Source organism: Phasianus colchicus, chromosome 1 (assembly GCF_987193195.1).
Source record: "Phasianus colchicus chromosome 1, bPhaCol1.hap1.1, whole genome shotgun sequence".
Taxonomy (NCBI): Eukaryota; Metazoa; Chordata; class Aves; order Galliformes; family Phasianidae; genus Phasianus; species Phasianus colchicus.
In genome coordinates this window covers 187,709,338-187,723,571 of record NC_143436.1, presented here as the reverse complement: position 1 = coordinate 187,723,571, position 14,234 = coordinate 187,709,338, and the positions used below count along the sequence as shown (strand labels likewise).

The 14,234-nt window shown below is 41.4% G+C and overlaps 1 protein-coding gene across 4 annotated transcripts in view; it reads left to right on the top strand.

The window, feature by feature from the left end:
* The window catches only part of FAT3 (FAT atypical cadherin 3), a 401,703-nt gene that overhangs the window by 373,459 nt on the left and 14,010 nt on the right, over positions 1 to 14,234 (top strand). For all 4 annotated transcript variants that reach the window (XM_090134047.1, XM_090134044.1, XM_090134046.1 and 1 more), the window contains one exon: positions 5,398 to 5,866. In XM_090134047.1, the coding sequence (XP_089990173.1) occupies positions 5,398 to 5,866 (469 nt within the window). The remainder of the gene's footprint in view (positions 1 to 5,397; positions 5,867 to 14,234) is intronic.

Genomic DNA, 14,234 nt, shown 5'->3' with positions numbered 1-14,234 from the left:
TGCTGAAAGCCTACCAGTTACACTGTGTTGATGCAATATAATAAGGGTGTTATTTATTCAGCTGTTTCAAATAAAGGAACTCATCCATTGATTTTGAGAGGCTAGCCACTTTTTCATTGTTCACTCTTGCTTTTAAGACAATTGGAGAAAAATGAGTTGTAGGTGGATGGCTTTTTCTTTCTTCTCTGGAAGGATTTCATGTGCATAACACAGTATAACCATTTCCAGAGTCCATATTTGATGCTCCCAGTCAGAGCTTCTGTCTGGGAAAAATAAGAGTTAACAATTTAAAGCACAGTGAGGCCCTTCCAGGAGAAAATTACACAATTAATTTTTTTTTTTAAAGGAATATCATTGAGATTCAATTTGATTTTTAGAATTTAAAGAATTAAAAATGGGTAAAGGAAGAGTTTATCTTCATGCCAGAAATGTAGCTATTTAATAGTAAAAGGCAAGCATATGTTCTCCCATCCAGATAGTTATATGAAACTTTGCATGGTTTAGTTAAGTGTGTATTATACATTTTAATGCATTACCGCTGCATGGCTTATGCTGGGTAAGGCTGAAGCTTGGATATGATCCCAGCTATGGCTGGAGTTGAAACAAGTAACGTTTTAATTAAATATACTGTTTTACACAAACAAACCTAAAATGCAATTCAGCTAACGAAATATTTCCCCAGACAGATTAGTAGGCAGCGCACTGTATCCATGGTGTGTGACTGCAGATGGACTGTGAGAGCCTAACGTGGTCTCAGAAGAACCATTTGATCGTTTTATTACCTATGTTGATACACAAACATGGATGTTAGCCAAACATCTTAGCCAGGCTAATATTCTAATATAATTTACAATATGTGTTTGGCTCCATTTTGCTCATTGAATGAAACTGTTGAAATGTAACAGATTGCATCACCTTTTGGAGCCTTCTCTTTGTACTTTGTACTTCTCCACTCATTTTGTGTAGGTGAGGAGCTCTGTGTCTATAATAACGTACGTGTTTAAGTGGGTATTAACCTCAGTTTCGTAATGTATGTAATGAGAGACAGTGTAACTAAGCTCAGAAAGAGGTGGGCAGCTGAAAGCTTGGTGGGCCTCTCATGGGATTTTCATATGAAAATCTGTACCTCATTTGATCAGAAGTTAACTTAAAGTTCAGCTTTTCTTGGTTCCAAGATCCAGGCTATTAAGCTAAGACTCCCCTCTGAGGATGAAGCAGTGCCGCAACATCACAGTGGTTATGCAGAATCATGGAAACACCAGAGATTAACTGCTGAATCGAAGATCTGTGGTTAACTTCTCCATGCTTAGGAGAAGAGACATCATTTTGCCCTTTTGAGTGGAGAACCTTTCTCTTCCCTGACCAGCCAGGCCACTAAGCAGGCAGGACAGGAGCTCTTTAGGGTTCCTCACTCCTGCTAGAGGCACAGGGCCAGCAGAGAACAAACATTTCCTCCCTGCCCTGCTATAGCAAGGTCTATGACCATCCATTTAATGAGAGTAATTTTATGGTCCCAATGCTATGGGGATCTGTGCATGTCAGAGTCTTTAATGTGCTTATCCGTAAAGCACTGGTGTGAGGTAGGGAAATGACGTTATCCTTGTTTTACTGATGGAGACCTGAAGCTATTGACTTGCTTGAGCTCCCAGAGGAAGAGCACTGCAGAGTCTAGATTCCCATGCATATCTATCATGTCTTAGGTTAGCACTGCAAGTGCTGGACCATCCTTCCCATCTTTCACTCTAGGCTAAGGTTGGGGTTACTAGTGCTTTTTTAATAAAAGGAGGAAGCACAGCATTTCAGATGTGTGTCAGATCATCTGCTGGTAAAGAGAAATGAATGAGAAAGATGTATAAAACATATTTGCACTACAGATATTTTAGATCATCATTTCCCATATATAAATGCTGTAATATTTATCCCAGGTGCTCATATGTGGTGTTGTATTTATAAAGATAATTGGAAAAGCATGTTCTGTGAGTCAGGGTAATAGACATGCAGGCAGTAGGCCCTTCAGGGTATAAGTAGTCTTAGGGGAGGTATATGTATACTACACACAAGTAGTATGGTTTCCATAGGAAAGAGCCTTTAGAATAAGGAGAAAGTTAACTGCTTATCCAATGATGGCTATTTTTCAAAGTGTAGTATCTTGGCATGTATTTTTCCGCATAATTTTTATTCCTGTTGAGACAGGAATAGACCTTCTGAGTAGCATCTTCAAGGTTTGTGAACTGTTTTGCTGCACTGGGTGAAAAGAATATTGCTTCATCTCTTGAGAAAACTATCTCAGTTTATCAAAGCATCTTGTTTACTAAGATTCCTCCTGAGCAGATGCTTTAACAGGGCCAGTTTAAATCTTCAGAAATAGTTGGCAGATGAGATTTGAATCCTATAAGAAAAGATTTTAGATGAAAAATGTTCCAGACATTTTTCTACACGTCCATTAGCCTTTTTTGATTGAGCTGAGAGAGTACCAAGCAATATCCATCCCTCAAACATATTGTATTACAATCATAGAACTCATTTCTTCTCAATTTCATTACATCTTACTGGTCATAGACTTTAAAATAACCAGCTGTCCATAGGAGAACCTAATCTATGTTTTCAAGCTCTTTTTACATTCTAGTCACCTCTGGTGCTATGTAGGATATTTTAGGTTGTGGATGTTTTCAGGAAGCTTGTTGTGTGCTTAGCATCTCTATTTCTACCTTACCTAAGCATTTGTGAAGCAGCTGAGCACTGTGGGAGTGCCCCATCTGGCTCATGTCACTTCCCTTGAGGTTACAGCCTAGTTCAAATTCAGCTGGCCATGAGACTGAGATCTAGAAAGGAGAGACACAAAGTCCAGGGAACATCAGAGCTCAAGACTGTACCCATATTTTTTCTCCAGGTAGTTTTGTGAACCTCTAAGGGCTGACAATATGACTGTCAAGGAGGAACCTTTGCTTTAATGTATGATATAGACTCAAGCTCAATGGAGGAATCAGGCTGGAGCACTGGCAAATGGCAAACAGTACTCACACTGCAGTTGAAGGAATATTTGTTTTCCTTGGGTAAAGAGTATAATTTTAAACTTTAACTTGCTGGAAACCGTGCCCTCTATTCCTATAGATTAATAACATTCCTTTTACCATCAAGCCACATCAGAGTGGCTGCAAGAGAAGAGTTTGAGCTCCACTTTAGGTACATGCCAAAGGATGTCACCAGCTATCCCAGTTTTAAATGACTACGCAGTCAACCATGGCAAAAATAGCCCAAAATGTCCAAAGACGTGGACAGCATGCAGCATTCCCACATCTGCACTAGCCATGCCAGCTTAGTGGGCCACCAAAACTGGTGTGTTCTTGTGTCTTTGGCCTATGATCCATTGACATCTTTGGCACCTTTGCTTTGCCAGGTGAGAGCAATAGGATTGTGTCATGAATGAACTGGTGCAGGGTATGCTGCAAGGAAGGCTTCTAAAGGACACAGCGTCTGATCTTTTCAGGGGGATAAATAATGGGACAGAACTGTCTTAAGATGGGATTTGCAGGAATAAATACTTCCTAGAGCATGACATAAAGGTAAAATAATTGCAAGAGCTTTCAGAGATCTTGAATCCAATTAACATGTCATAAGAAATTATCTCCTAACCCTGACAGCCATTTTAAACTTATCTGCCATCTATTAGAGGAACCTAAAAATCTTTGGATAAACTGCTAATCAAGAGAGCAGCACTTCAGACCTCTTCCCTCTCTCTGCACTTGGCCTGCCCCAGCATGCTAGTACAGATTTTCCCTGGATAAGGATTTCAGATTAGAGGGAATCTGAGTTTCATAATCTGTCTATAAGTATTTGCATCAGCTCTCATCACTATATCCCCACTGCAGTTCTTGACAGATTTTACTTATAGACCTTCGCTATCAGGAAGAGAAGGGCTGTATTGTTTTACAGTTGATGCATGAACAGATTAAATGATAAGCACAGCAATGTTTCATTCCCCTCAGTGCTCCACTTTGCCTCTTACCTAGCATCCCTCAGCCACTTTCTCTTGAAAACCACTCTCTTCAGTGAGTGGCATTATGGAGAGTGAGAAATCATGGAGCCACGGAATCATAATATCATAGAATAGTTGTGTTGGAGGGGATCTTAAAGATCATCAAGTTCCCTCTCTTTTGCCATGGGCAGGAATATCTTTCACTAGAAGAGATTGTTCAAAGCCCTGCCCAACCTGACTTGGAACATTTCCAGAACTAGAACTAAAATAGTAAACTAGTAAAGTAATTAGTAAAAAAGGACTTACAAAGACCATGAAGTCCAATTGCTTGACCACTTCAGGGCAAACAAAAAGTTAAAGCATGTGATTGAGGATGTTGTTGAAATGCGCTGTGAACTCCTGCAGGCATGGGGCATCTAGAAGCCTTCTCTTTTCGCAAACAACAGATCTGGGAGGGCACTTTTCCTCATTAACCCATTCAGTACTTAAGAAGTTAGGAAGAAATACTTTACGCAAAGGGTGGTGAGGCATTGGCACAGGCTGCCCAGAGAAGTTATGGTTGCCCCATCCCTGGAGGTGCTCAAGGCAGGTTTGGATGGGACACTGGGCAATGTGATCTGGTGGGTGGCAACCAACCCACAGCAGAGGACTTGGAGTTTGATTATTTTTAAGGTTCCCTGCAACCCAAACCATTCTGTGATTTTCACCAAGCTCTAGACTTGCTTATCACAGCAGCATGATATTCCCAGTTTATGTCAGGGAAGCTGAAGTCTCCCAATAGCAATGAGAGCAGCTGAACCAGAGATTTCCCCTCATTACCTTTAGAATAACTCATCTATCCCAGCACTCCAGTTGTGGGACTCATCCCATGCAATGCCATTAATATCAATGATATAACTCTGGGAAAGGAAAAGCTTCCAGTTTGCCTTATCTGTTCTTCATACTGGGTATGTTCATACACAAGCATTTCAGATGTGCTTCTTAACCCTTAGTGCTCCTTGGAGCAACACAGATGCTCTCATTAGCCTTGCCACACCTAAATGGTGCTGTACCGTCCCTTGGCTTAACCTCAGTGTTCCTCCTGGTTTTCCCTTCCTCTGTATGTATCATATTGTTATCCTCAGAGGAACTGAAGTTAGGGCCAAGTGCACACCATGCTGAGATGTGTGTTACACATCCATATTTATTTTCTTCCATATGTTTAGTTTGCCTATAGTAACTGGCTTTGGGTACATTCTAAGTAGTGATACTACCTTGTGTTTATTTCTTGTGATAAAAGTGCAGCATTTTGTTGTTTCTGCATCATGTAGAAGCCCATCTTTAGCGCTGCATAGAGTCCGGAAGTCCCCTGTGTTTTCATTCTCTGTGAGAGCTTATGATGAGAAATCTGAAGCACTTTGATTTCTATTTTCCTCCCACAGATTGTTGATGGCAAACTGTGGTTCCAGTTGGACTGCGGGACTGGCCCGGGGATCCTGGGAATTTCTGGCAGGGCTGTCAACGATGGCAGCTGGCACTCAGTTTTCCTGGAGCTGAATCGCAATTTCACAAGCTTGTCCCTGGACGACAGCTACGTGGAGCGCCGCAAAGCCCCCCTCTATTTCCAGACCCTCAGCACAGATAGCTCCGTCTATTTTGGAGCACAGGTCCAAGTGGATAACGTCCGCAGCCTGACCGACAAGAGAACCACGCAGGTCTTGAGCGGCTTCCAGGGCTGCCTGGATTCAGTCGTCCTAAACAACAACGAGCTGCCCCTGCAGAACAAGCGCAGCAGCTTTGCAGAAGTGGTTGGCTTGACGGAGCTGAAACTCGGCTGCGTGCTGTACCCCGACGCGTGCGAACGGCATCCCTGCCAGAACGGCGGCACCTGTACCAGCGTGCCATCTGGTGGTAAATGTTTTGCATTGCTTTATGGGTTTTCCCTCTCGTTTTCCTCTACAATTTATTGTTGGAGATGGTTTCATGCAGAAGCCTGCTTGACAAAATCTCATGAACTCTATAAAGCTCAGATAGGTATTGCAAATTGTGTAAAAGCTGTTTGCTCTATAAATAATGGTGAAACCATGCCTCTTCTCATTGCATTAATGTTCCAAAAGGAAATTGATTCATTGACTGTTAGGATAATCCTATTTCTATAGAAACCAACAGAATTAGAATTACTGTAATTCTCAGCTAGATTTTACGGGACCCATTTACAGCAGCGAAGGTTATACACAAAGCTGGTGATTTCGAACATCCACCACTGATGCAGTGGTACTGTTGCCCTTCTCTGTTTCTGAAGCTGTCACAAATAATTACTGAGCTGTCTACAAACACCTTGGTCCTTTAGTGAGTGAGTAATTTGATTCCACGTCTGCATGTAGAAGAGAGAGTCTACACCATTATAAACCCCCTTGAAATATACTTACAGCTTCCTTGGAAGCCTGGGTGCTTCAAGGTCTAATATCAAAGTCAATAAGGCACTAGTTTCTTATCCAGGGATGGCATGTGTAATCTGGTTTTAGTGACTTACTGCCTAGTAACCTAATGTAATAAACTAGTAAACTAATTGAATGTAGTAGAACCAATAGTAAAATAATCTAGTGCACAGCATACCCCAACCATAAGAACATCTTAGTGGGAAAAAAACAAATGACATACATTTCTTGTAGGGCTGTTCTATTTCTACCCCCTTTCCTACATTGTATTAGCAGAAAGCATTGTTCATCTTTTCTGGCAAGCTAAAATTTAGCCTTAGTGAGCTGACAAGGTCCAACACTCGCCATGTCCTGGTTAGGACATTTTTTCAGTCCAAAAAAAACGTAGCATACTCAACAGGGAGATCTTCTGCAAGCACAGACCTTTCCATTCACTTACTTTTGGTGGTTTAGGTCATGTTTCCATAAGGAAAATACGTTTTAATTATTATCCAGGGCTTTCTGCTTAACTGTGTCCATGTAGTTCCCTCATTTGTTTTTCAATTGTTTTCAGTTTTCATAGAATCAAAGAATCATAGAATGGCCAGGGTTGGAAGGGACCTCAAGGATCACGAAGCTCCAACACCCCTGTTGCATGCAGGACCACCAACCTCCACATTTAATACGAGACCAGGCTCCCCAGGGCGCCATCCAATCTGGCCTTGAACACTTCCAAGGACAGGGCATCCACAACCTCTCTGGGCAGCCTGTTCCAGCACCTCACCACTCTCTCTGTAAAGAACTTCCCCCAAAGTTCTCTTATTTCTCTTCTGGTTCCTCAGGGGCAGGTGGTTTTCTGCACTCACTCATTCTCTAGCTCTACCTCTTAGTTGAGAGTTTGGCTGTTACCTGTGATGTCTTTGAATCCAGTGGTCCTGGAGGAAGTTGCAGGATGTATTCCCAGTCCTCCTCATGCCGCCACGTGCTGGTACCAGGGTCTTCAGAGATCCTTCCAACCCTTCAACTAAACTGAGATTTTGGGTGCCTAACCTACACAGTGCTTTTAACTGGGATATTTTTATGAAGGTACACTTCACAGAACTGTATTTTCTTAAACTTAAGTAAATTCTTAAACTTCAGAACATTTTGATTTAGTTTTCAGAGCCAAAATCTTGTGAGATTCTGAGCAAAACCAACTGTGAGACATTTTTTGTCTTTATAGAGTAAGGCCCAACACTATGGATTTTCAGATGCGGAGATCTCAGCTCACTTCTCTTCTGGATGCTTGGCTTTGATTCAGTCACCTCTTCTTCAATGGCAACATTACGTAAAGATTACGTAAATTGCTCGAAAATACATCTGTTCCATGTATATGGGCGTAGTGTGGCTTTGATTGACTCCATGCTTAATAAAGGAGGATAACCATTCCTCAAGCCATCATCCGAGGAAGCATGAGAACAGCTCCTTGTGTTGAATTTGTTTGAGCCTATTTACAATATTGCTCAGTGATCTCATGATGAGTAAATTGAAACCTTTCTAAGGAACTGTTTCACAGTTTCACAGCAATTGAATTTTTCCCAGCACCCTCTGCATGCTAGTTCATGCTGGAGGGAGCCGTGGGATGGGGAAACCACCTGAAGGTTGGGCGGACTCTTGAAAATGGACCCATTTCATTACTGGAATGGGCAGGCATGGTTCTCATGTCAACATAATTTGCTGCTGGAATGCAGTCACAGAGCTGATTTAACTTGCCTTGCCTTCCTGCCTTGGCGAGGGGCATGTGCCCTGCAGGGATGTTTCGGCTGCCTGCCGCTCCAAAATCTGTTTGCTGTTTTTACTGCCTCAGCAGTGTATGTAAATACAAGGTTGTTATAAAGCCATAATTCTAGCGCAATGGGCCCTGACTATATGTTGGCAGTTCTGAAGCCCAGCCCCTCAGAAGTTGTGGGCAGTTTTGTTTCCACCAAGCGAAACAATTCTGTTGATAGTGTCCTGCATGCACAAAAAGATCCTGTAATTAAATTCCATAGAGCCCAACAGCATTGCAAATGCTGGTTACAGAGCCACAAATTGCAGTGTGCATTTAAGAATCGCCAGACGTGTTTGATGACATAGCAGATGGATTTTATTTTAAAAAGAATAAATTTAATCAATCTTTATTTTTTATTTTAGAAAAAGGAAATGACAGATTTCTGGAAGAAAATAGATATTTAAAATGTCCAGCAGATATTTCATCCCTAGCCCCTGGGCATTTGAAAGGATCGAGGTCTCTTTACTAATACTTTCACAGAATCATAGAATCATAGAATGGTTTGAGTTTGAAGGAATCCTTAAAGACCATCTAAGTCCAACCTCCCTACAATGAGCAAGGCCACGTACAGCTCCTATCAGATGCTCAGAGCCCTATCCAGCCTGACCTTGACTGTCTCCAGGGATGGGGCATCCACCACCATTCTAGGCAGCCTGTGCCAGTGCCTCAACACCCTTACAGGAAAAAAAAAAATTCTTCCTTATCTCCAATTTAAATCTCTTCTCTTTTAGTCTGAAATAATTTCCCCTCTTCCTACGATTCCTTCCTTTGATATGATATTTTCCTTCTGTTAAAGTTTCTGGAGAATTATGGTTCTTTTCCTAAATAGCAAGTGTTTGGGATAATAGCAGGATTTCTTTTAATAAATCAGTCCTTTAATTTGAATTTTACAGAGCAGATTTCATATACGGTTAACATCCTTTCTCTTAAAAAACCCTACTGTGCTTTACAAGGAAATTAAGAGAGAGAAAAAGAAAGCTCGGATTTGTAGCTAACTTTAAAAGAAAACAGTCAAACAAAGGTTACCCAACATTATAGCATTAAAGTTGCTGGCTACATGCCAGAAATCAAAGGGCCAATGTCTAATTTACACACAATTTACATAAATTGATCATCTAAAATACAATCTCGGTAATAGCATTCCTGTTGTGAGATCTTCCTTTCAGTGGAAATGCCTACTGTTCACCATTAATAAAAAGCTGCCTCTGAGTGCTTTTTACTGTGCAGCTATGGAAATAGGGTAACATTATGGCCCTGTACGGGGAATTGTTAAAGTGGTGCTTTGTATGCACTAGGAGCATGAACGTGTTGTAACAGGAGAACAAAACTGCGATCTCAGCCTGCAAGAGGATGCACAGATAGTTCAGATGCTCTGAAACATCACTGAGAGGCTGTGGAGTTTTCTTCTTGGAGATATTAAGAAGTCAGCTGAGCATGGCCATGAGCAGCCTGCTGTGAGTGTCCCTGCTGGAGGTGGGGTTGGAACACATGAACTCAGAGGTCCCTGCCAAAAACAGCCATGCAGTGAGAGCATGTAAGAGCTTCTCTGCTTCCATAATTTGGTTTCTGGACCAGCAGAGAGTTACCATGACATGAGTTGCACTCATTTGTTTCCACAAGTCTGAATCAAATCCCATGTCAGCAGTAGATGGCCAGTGCTGTCAGTGGTTATAAAGCTGAGGCAGGGCACAGTGTGCCCAGGGAGCCCATGGGGACATCTCATGCATGGTTAAAAGAGCCTGAGAAAGGGGGAAGAGCACTCACCAGAATTGCTCCTGACAGCTCAGGAGACTGCTAGCAGGAAGAGACTTCAGCTTAAGGATAATTTTCTTGGAGACATTGGAAACCACAGTCCTGAAATATAGACCACATTCTTCCAGATTTTCAGTCCTTATCCTCAAGTGTGGGTCGATAAAGTTATTTTTAAAGAAAGCTGTTAGTATTTCGAAGCCTGACAAACAACCTCATGTTCTTTAATGACTTGCCTCTTTCGACTAAAATTTCCGAAGAAAACTCAACCAAGTGTTTAAAGTGTGGTTAAGCTATAAGCAGCTGAATGTGAGGTCTTAAAACGGGAAATGTCACACAACCTTAATAATAGAGTGATGTTACCAATTCTGCCAATAGTAAATGTATGTTTATCTGCTTGAATAACAACGTGAGCAATCACAGCAATAGAAGGCTTTACTATAATCAAATCTGAGTCTTTTGCCAAGCTTTTCAGCCACGGAGAGAAACCTCATGCTTGTAAATCCTGCAATTAGAAGTGCAGTTACTTCCTTTTAATGTGATCAGTCCCATATGTATCTGGCTTTGATTGAAGTAAATGGCTTATATAAGTGGGCAATTTTATTTGAATATGAGGCATTTCAGCAAAAGTATCTAGCAAGTCAAGGACTGAGGGCAGGGAGTAAGGACAGAAAGTCATTGCTTTCACCTCTCATTTTTCTTTTCTCTTTTTTATTTTTTATAAGGTTTTACCCAGTGGGAGAGAAAAAAAAAAGCAACATGGCACTTAGATGATGATTTTAATACACCCTTTAAAGCATGTTGGCTACATTAACACACAGGTGTTTCTGAGGTCTAGGTAGTTTGAAAGAGTGACAGGGAAAAACCAGGTGTATTACTGCTATGGCTGTGAACTGACCAGGTCTTAAGTGTACTCTCGGTGTCATTTTTTTCAAACAAATACACACAAACCAGCATGCTGTAACTCAAGCATAGCAAATGTGCATCAGTTCATTTTTAAAGGTTTTTCAGGAATTTTTTTGGTTTTTTTTAATCTTACTTATAGCTACGCTTTTTCGAGATTTGGATTTAGATTCACATTTTCAAAGCAAATACACACCAGCCCTTTTGTAGAAAGCACCAGTTTCCTACCAACTTGTAGCATAAGGCAGTGATCATCTCTTTGAAGACAGATAGGTTGAATCTGAAGTGGCAAGAATACATATGGCTGAAGAACACACAGCTCTTAAAGCTGGCCAGGTATGTCTCTAAACAGAGCAAAACATAAGTGCTGGGATAGATGGTTTCCACCTGCAGCTTTCTCATCACTAAACTCAACATGAGATGATGTGTGAGCAGGGCCAAGGGCAGGCCTGTTCCTTGACATCAAGTTTGTCAGGGCTAGTGGCACAGCGGGGAAAGAAACTACATGGGGAGATCAAATGCAAAAGCCTAGCACATAGCAAATAAAAGCCAGCTCCTCTTGCATGTGGTGGATAGAAACAGGAGCATACACACGTTCAAAAAAAGAATTGGCAGCAGTTAGGAGCATCCTCTTCGATAAAGCCAAGTAAACCTGAGGATAGACAGGCATTCAGGTGCTCAGGCTGGGAATTCTACCAAAAGGGATGTTCAGTGCATAACAGCATCCCATCTGCTGATGGCACAGCGCCTGTCTTTTGCCACTGTCACTGCTATTAAGTGCCAAGCAAACATAGGTACAGACAGGAAGCCTGTGCAGTGTCCTCAATTTCAGCATGTTGCTTTTTGGTAAGGTCTGGGCTGAAAAAGCCCTTTTCTTCTTGTCACTTCATATAACTGAGCAGAAACAAACCAAGAAGTCAAGAGGACAAGCAAGAGTCAAGTCAAATCAAGTCAAAAAGACATGAGGACATCCTCTGGAATCAGAGAATATGGCACAGCTGTGTAGGAGGATTGAGTGAAAGAACATGAGAGAAACCTAATAAATTAATCAGATCACCCAAGACTGTGTATAGACATTAGAGGGCCGTGTCTATGTAAGTGTGAGTGGTGAGGCATTAGAGAGCCAGGCTTTCTTTGGGTGGAGTTGAGCTGGAAGGCACACATCAGGAGTGTAGATACCCTGAAACGTTTGCACTGAGGATGTTGAGTCCTCAGCACCATTTCTCTCCACAAACCCACTGCCAATTGCTCCTTAGGGCTTGTTAATATACATATGGCCTAACTGGGCAGTGTCACTACTCATTGCTTATGGTTCAAAGAATTGTAGAATCCTAGAATCCTAGAATCATTAAGGTTGGAAAAGACTTCTAAAATAATTTAGTCCAGCCATCCACCTGCCACCAGTATTGCCCACTAAACCATGTCCCTCAGTGCCACAGCTCCATGGTTCTGGAACACCTCCAAGGATGGTGACCCCATTACCTCCCCAGGCAGCCTGTGCTGTTAACTGGGAGAAAAGACTGACCCCCCATCACCACAGCCTCCCGTCAGGGAGTTGTAAAGAGTGATCAGATCTCCCCTGAGCCTCCTCTTCTCCACACTGAACAATCCCAGTTCCCTCAGCCTCTCCCCATAACACTTGTGCTCCAGACCCTTCACAGCTTCACTGCCCTTCTCTGAACACACTCCAGGGCCTCAGTGTCTTCCTTTTGTTGGGACAGACTGTTGTGACGCAGACTAAGGGTGCGTTGGCCCCATCCCAACAGCACTGCAGATGTGTTTATCATACCTTCCTGTCTTTTTCCACTGGTTCCTTCTGAAGCCATACAGCGGTGACAGTACAAGATCTGCTGCGTTGGTATCAACATTTTTCAGGATCAATATGCAAAATGAAATATTCATATCTCTTGAAGGGAATGCAGATGGACTGTATGATCTTAAATGCTGAAGAATTTCCAAGACTTCCATTGTCTTCATTGTGAACAGGAACAAACCCTAGATAGTTTGAAAAAGGAATTTTCTTATCCTACTGAGAGGGCAAGGGTACTTGGCCCCTTGTACTTCATCTGTACTGTCCTTGGGCATGGGAATTTTGCGTATTACTCTTGCATTAAACAGATGGGAAGAAATGCATGATACGTTACCTGCATATTAAATTAAATATGTAATAAAAATTCTTTGTTAGACCTAGGATGCATCCCCAGCAAAAAGGTTTCTTTAGGAATGCTCTTTGTCTACAGCCATGTGGCCACAATGTGCAGCACCAGGTGACATTATAGCCTCTGTTGAGAGGTTTGGAAAAGAATGAAAGGTCTGGCAAGTCTGCTGGCCTAGTCAATAGATGCTGTGAACTGAGCCTTCATGTCGGCTCTACTCCATGAATTCTGACATATGCTTTGCTGTGCTGGAGTTCTCCCAAGTGAATGTTTTGCAGCTCTGATTGTGTGTCACGGGAAAGTTCCGTGTCTTTTGCCAGTGGCTTAGAGTAAGAAGGTGTATGGCAGTGCTTCTATTGAGAAGTAGGAGATAAATATTGTAATTTAACACTGACTTGTTTTATTGCCTTTTTCTTTACTAACTTTTTTGCCTTTTTTATTATTAACTTTGATCCTCAGACTTAGAAACTATACTGAATACTGTACTATAGAAACTATACTGAATATTTTAGCTGCCTAATATCTGATTGTGCTCTAGAATCATAGAATCATAGAGTCAGCAGTGTTGGAAAAGACCTACAAGATCATCCAGACCAACCATCACCAATAGTTCTTTCTCAACCAGGTCCCTCAACACAATGTCTAAATGTTCTTTGAACACAAACAGGGTCAGTGACTCCACCACCATCATTAAGTCAAATTCAGTCAAAATTGTTGGCTTTCATTAGTAACTTCTCATTTTGGTTTTGCTTATACATCACCCAGCAAACCTTGGACCCATCTGGAGTGTTCAGTTTTAGCTCCTTGTGATATAAAATGCTGATTGAAATTAGTGCATCTTGATTATAAATATTTGTCTATAATAATGATGAATAAGCCCATCCTCCTTTTATATTTACTGGAAAAAGGATTTTATTAGTGAAATAAGTATTTCTCAGGTTGTCTACAGTGAATGAATGTAACAGAATGTGTTACACAACAACAATCTAGAGCTTAACTCAGTGCAGCTGAAACAAATGTAAGAGGTGAAAAGACAATTATTTGAAGACTTTGGTGTTCCAGTGATTGCCAATTAGTAACATAGGTGCAGAAAGCTTGTTTTAAAAATCATTTTAAAGCTATATCGTTTTTAAATGCCAGTTATTGGATAGTTAGAAAAAAACAGATCTATTCTGCTATTATATAAAGCAACATATATGTTTATGAATAAAATGCTTGAAAATTTTCATTTCATTTAAACTCAG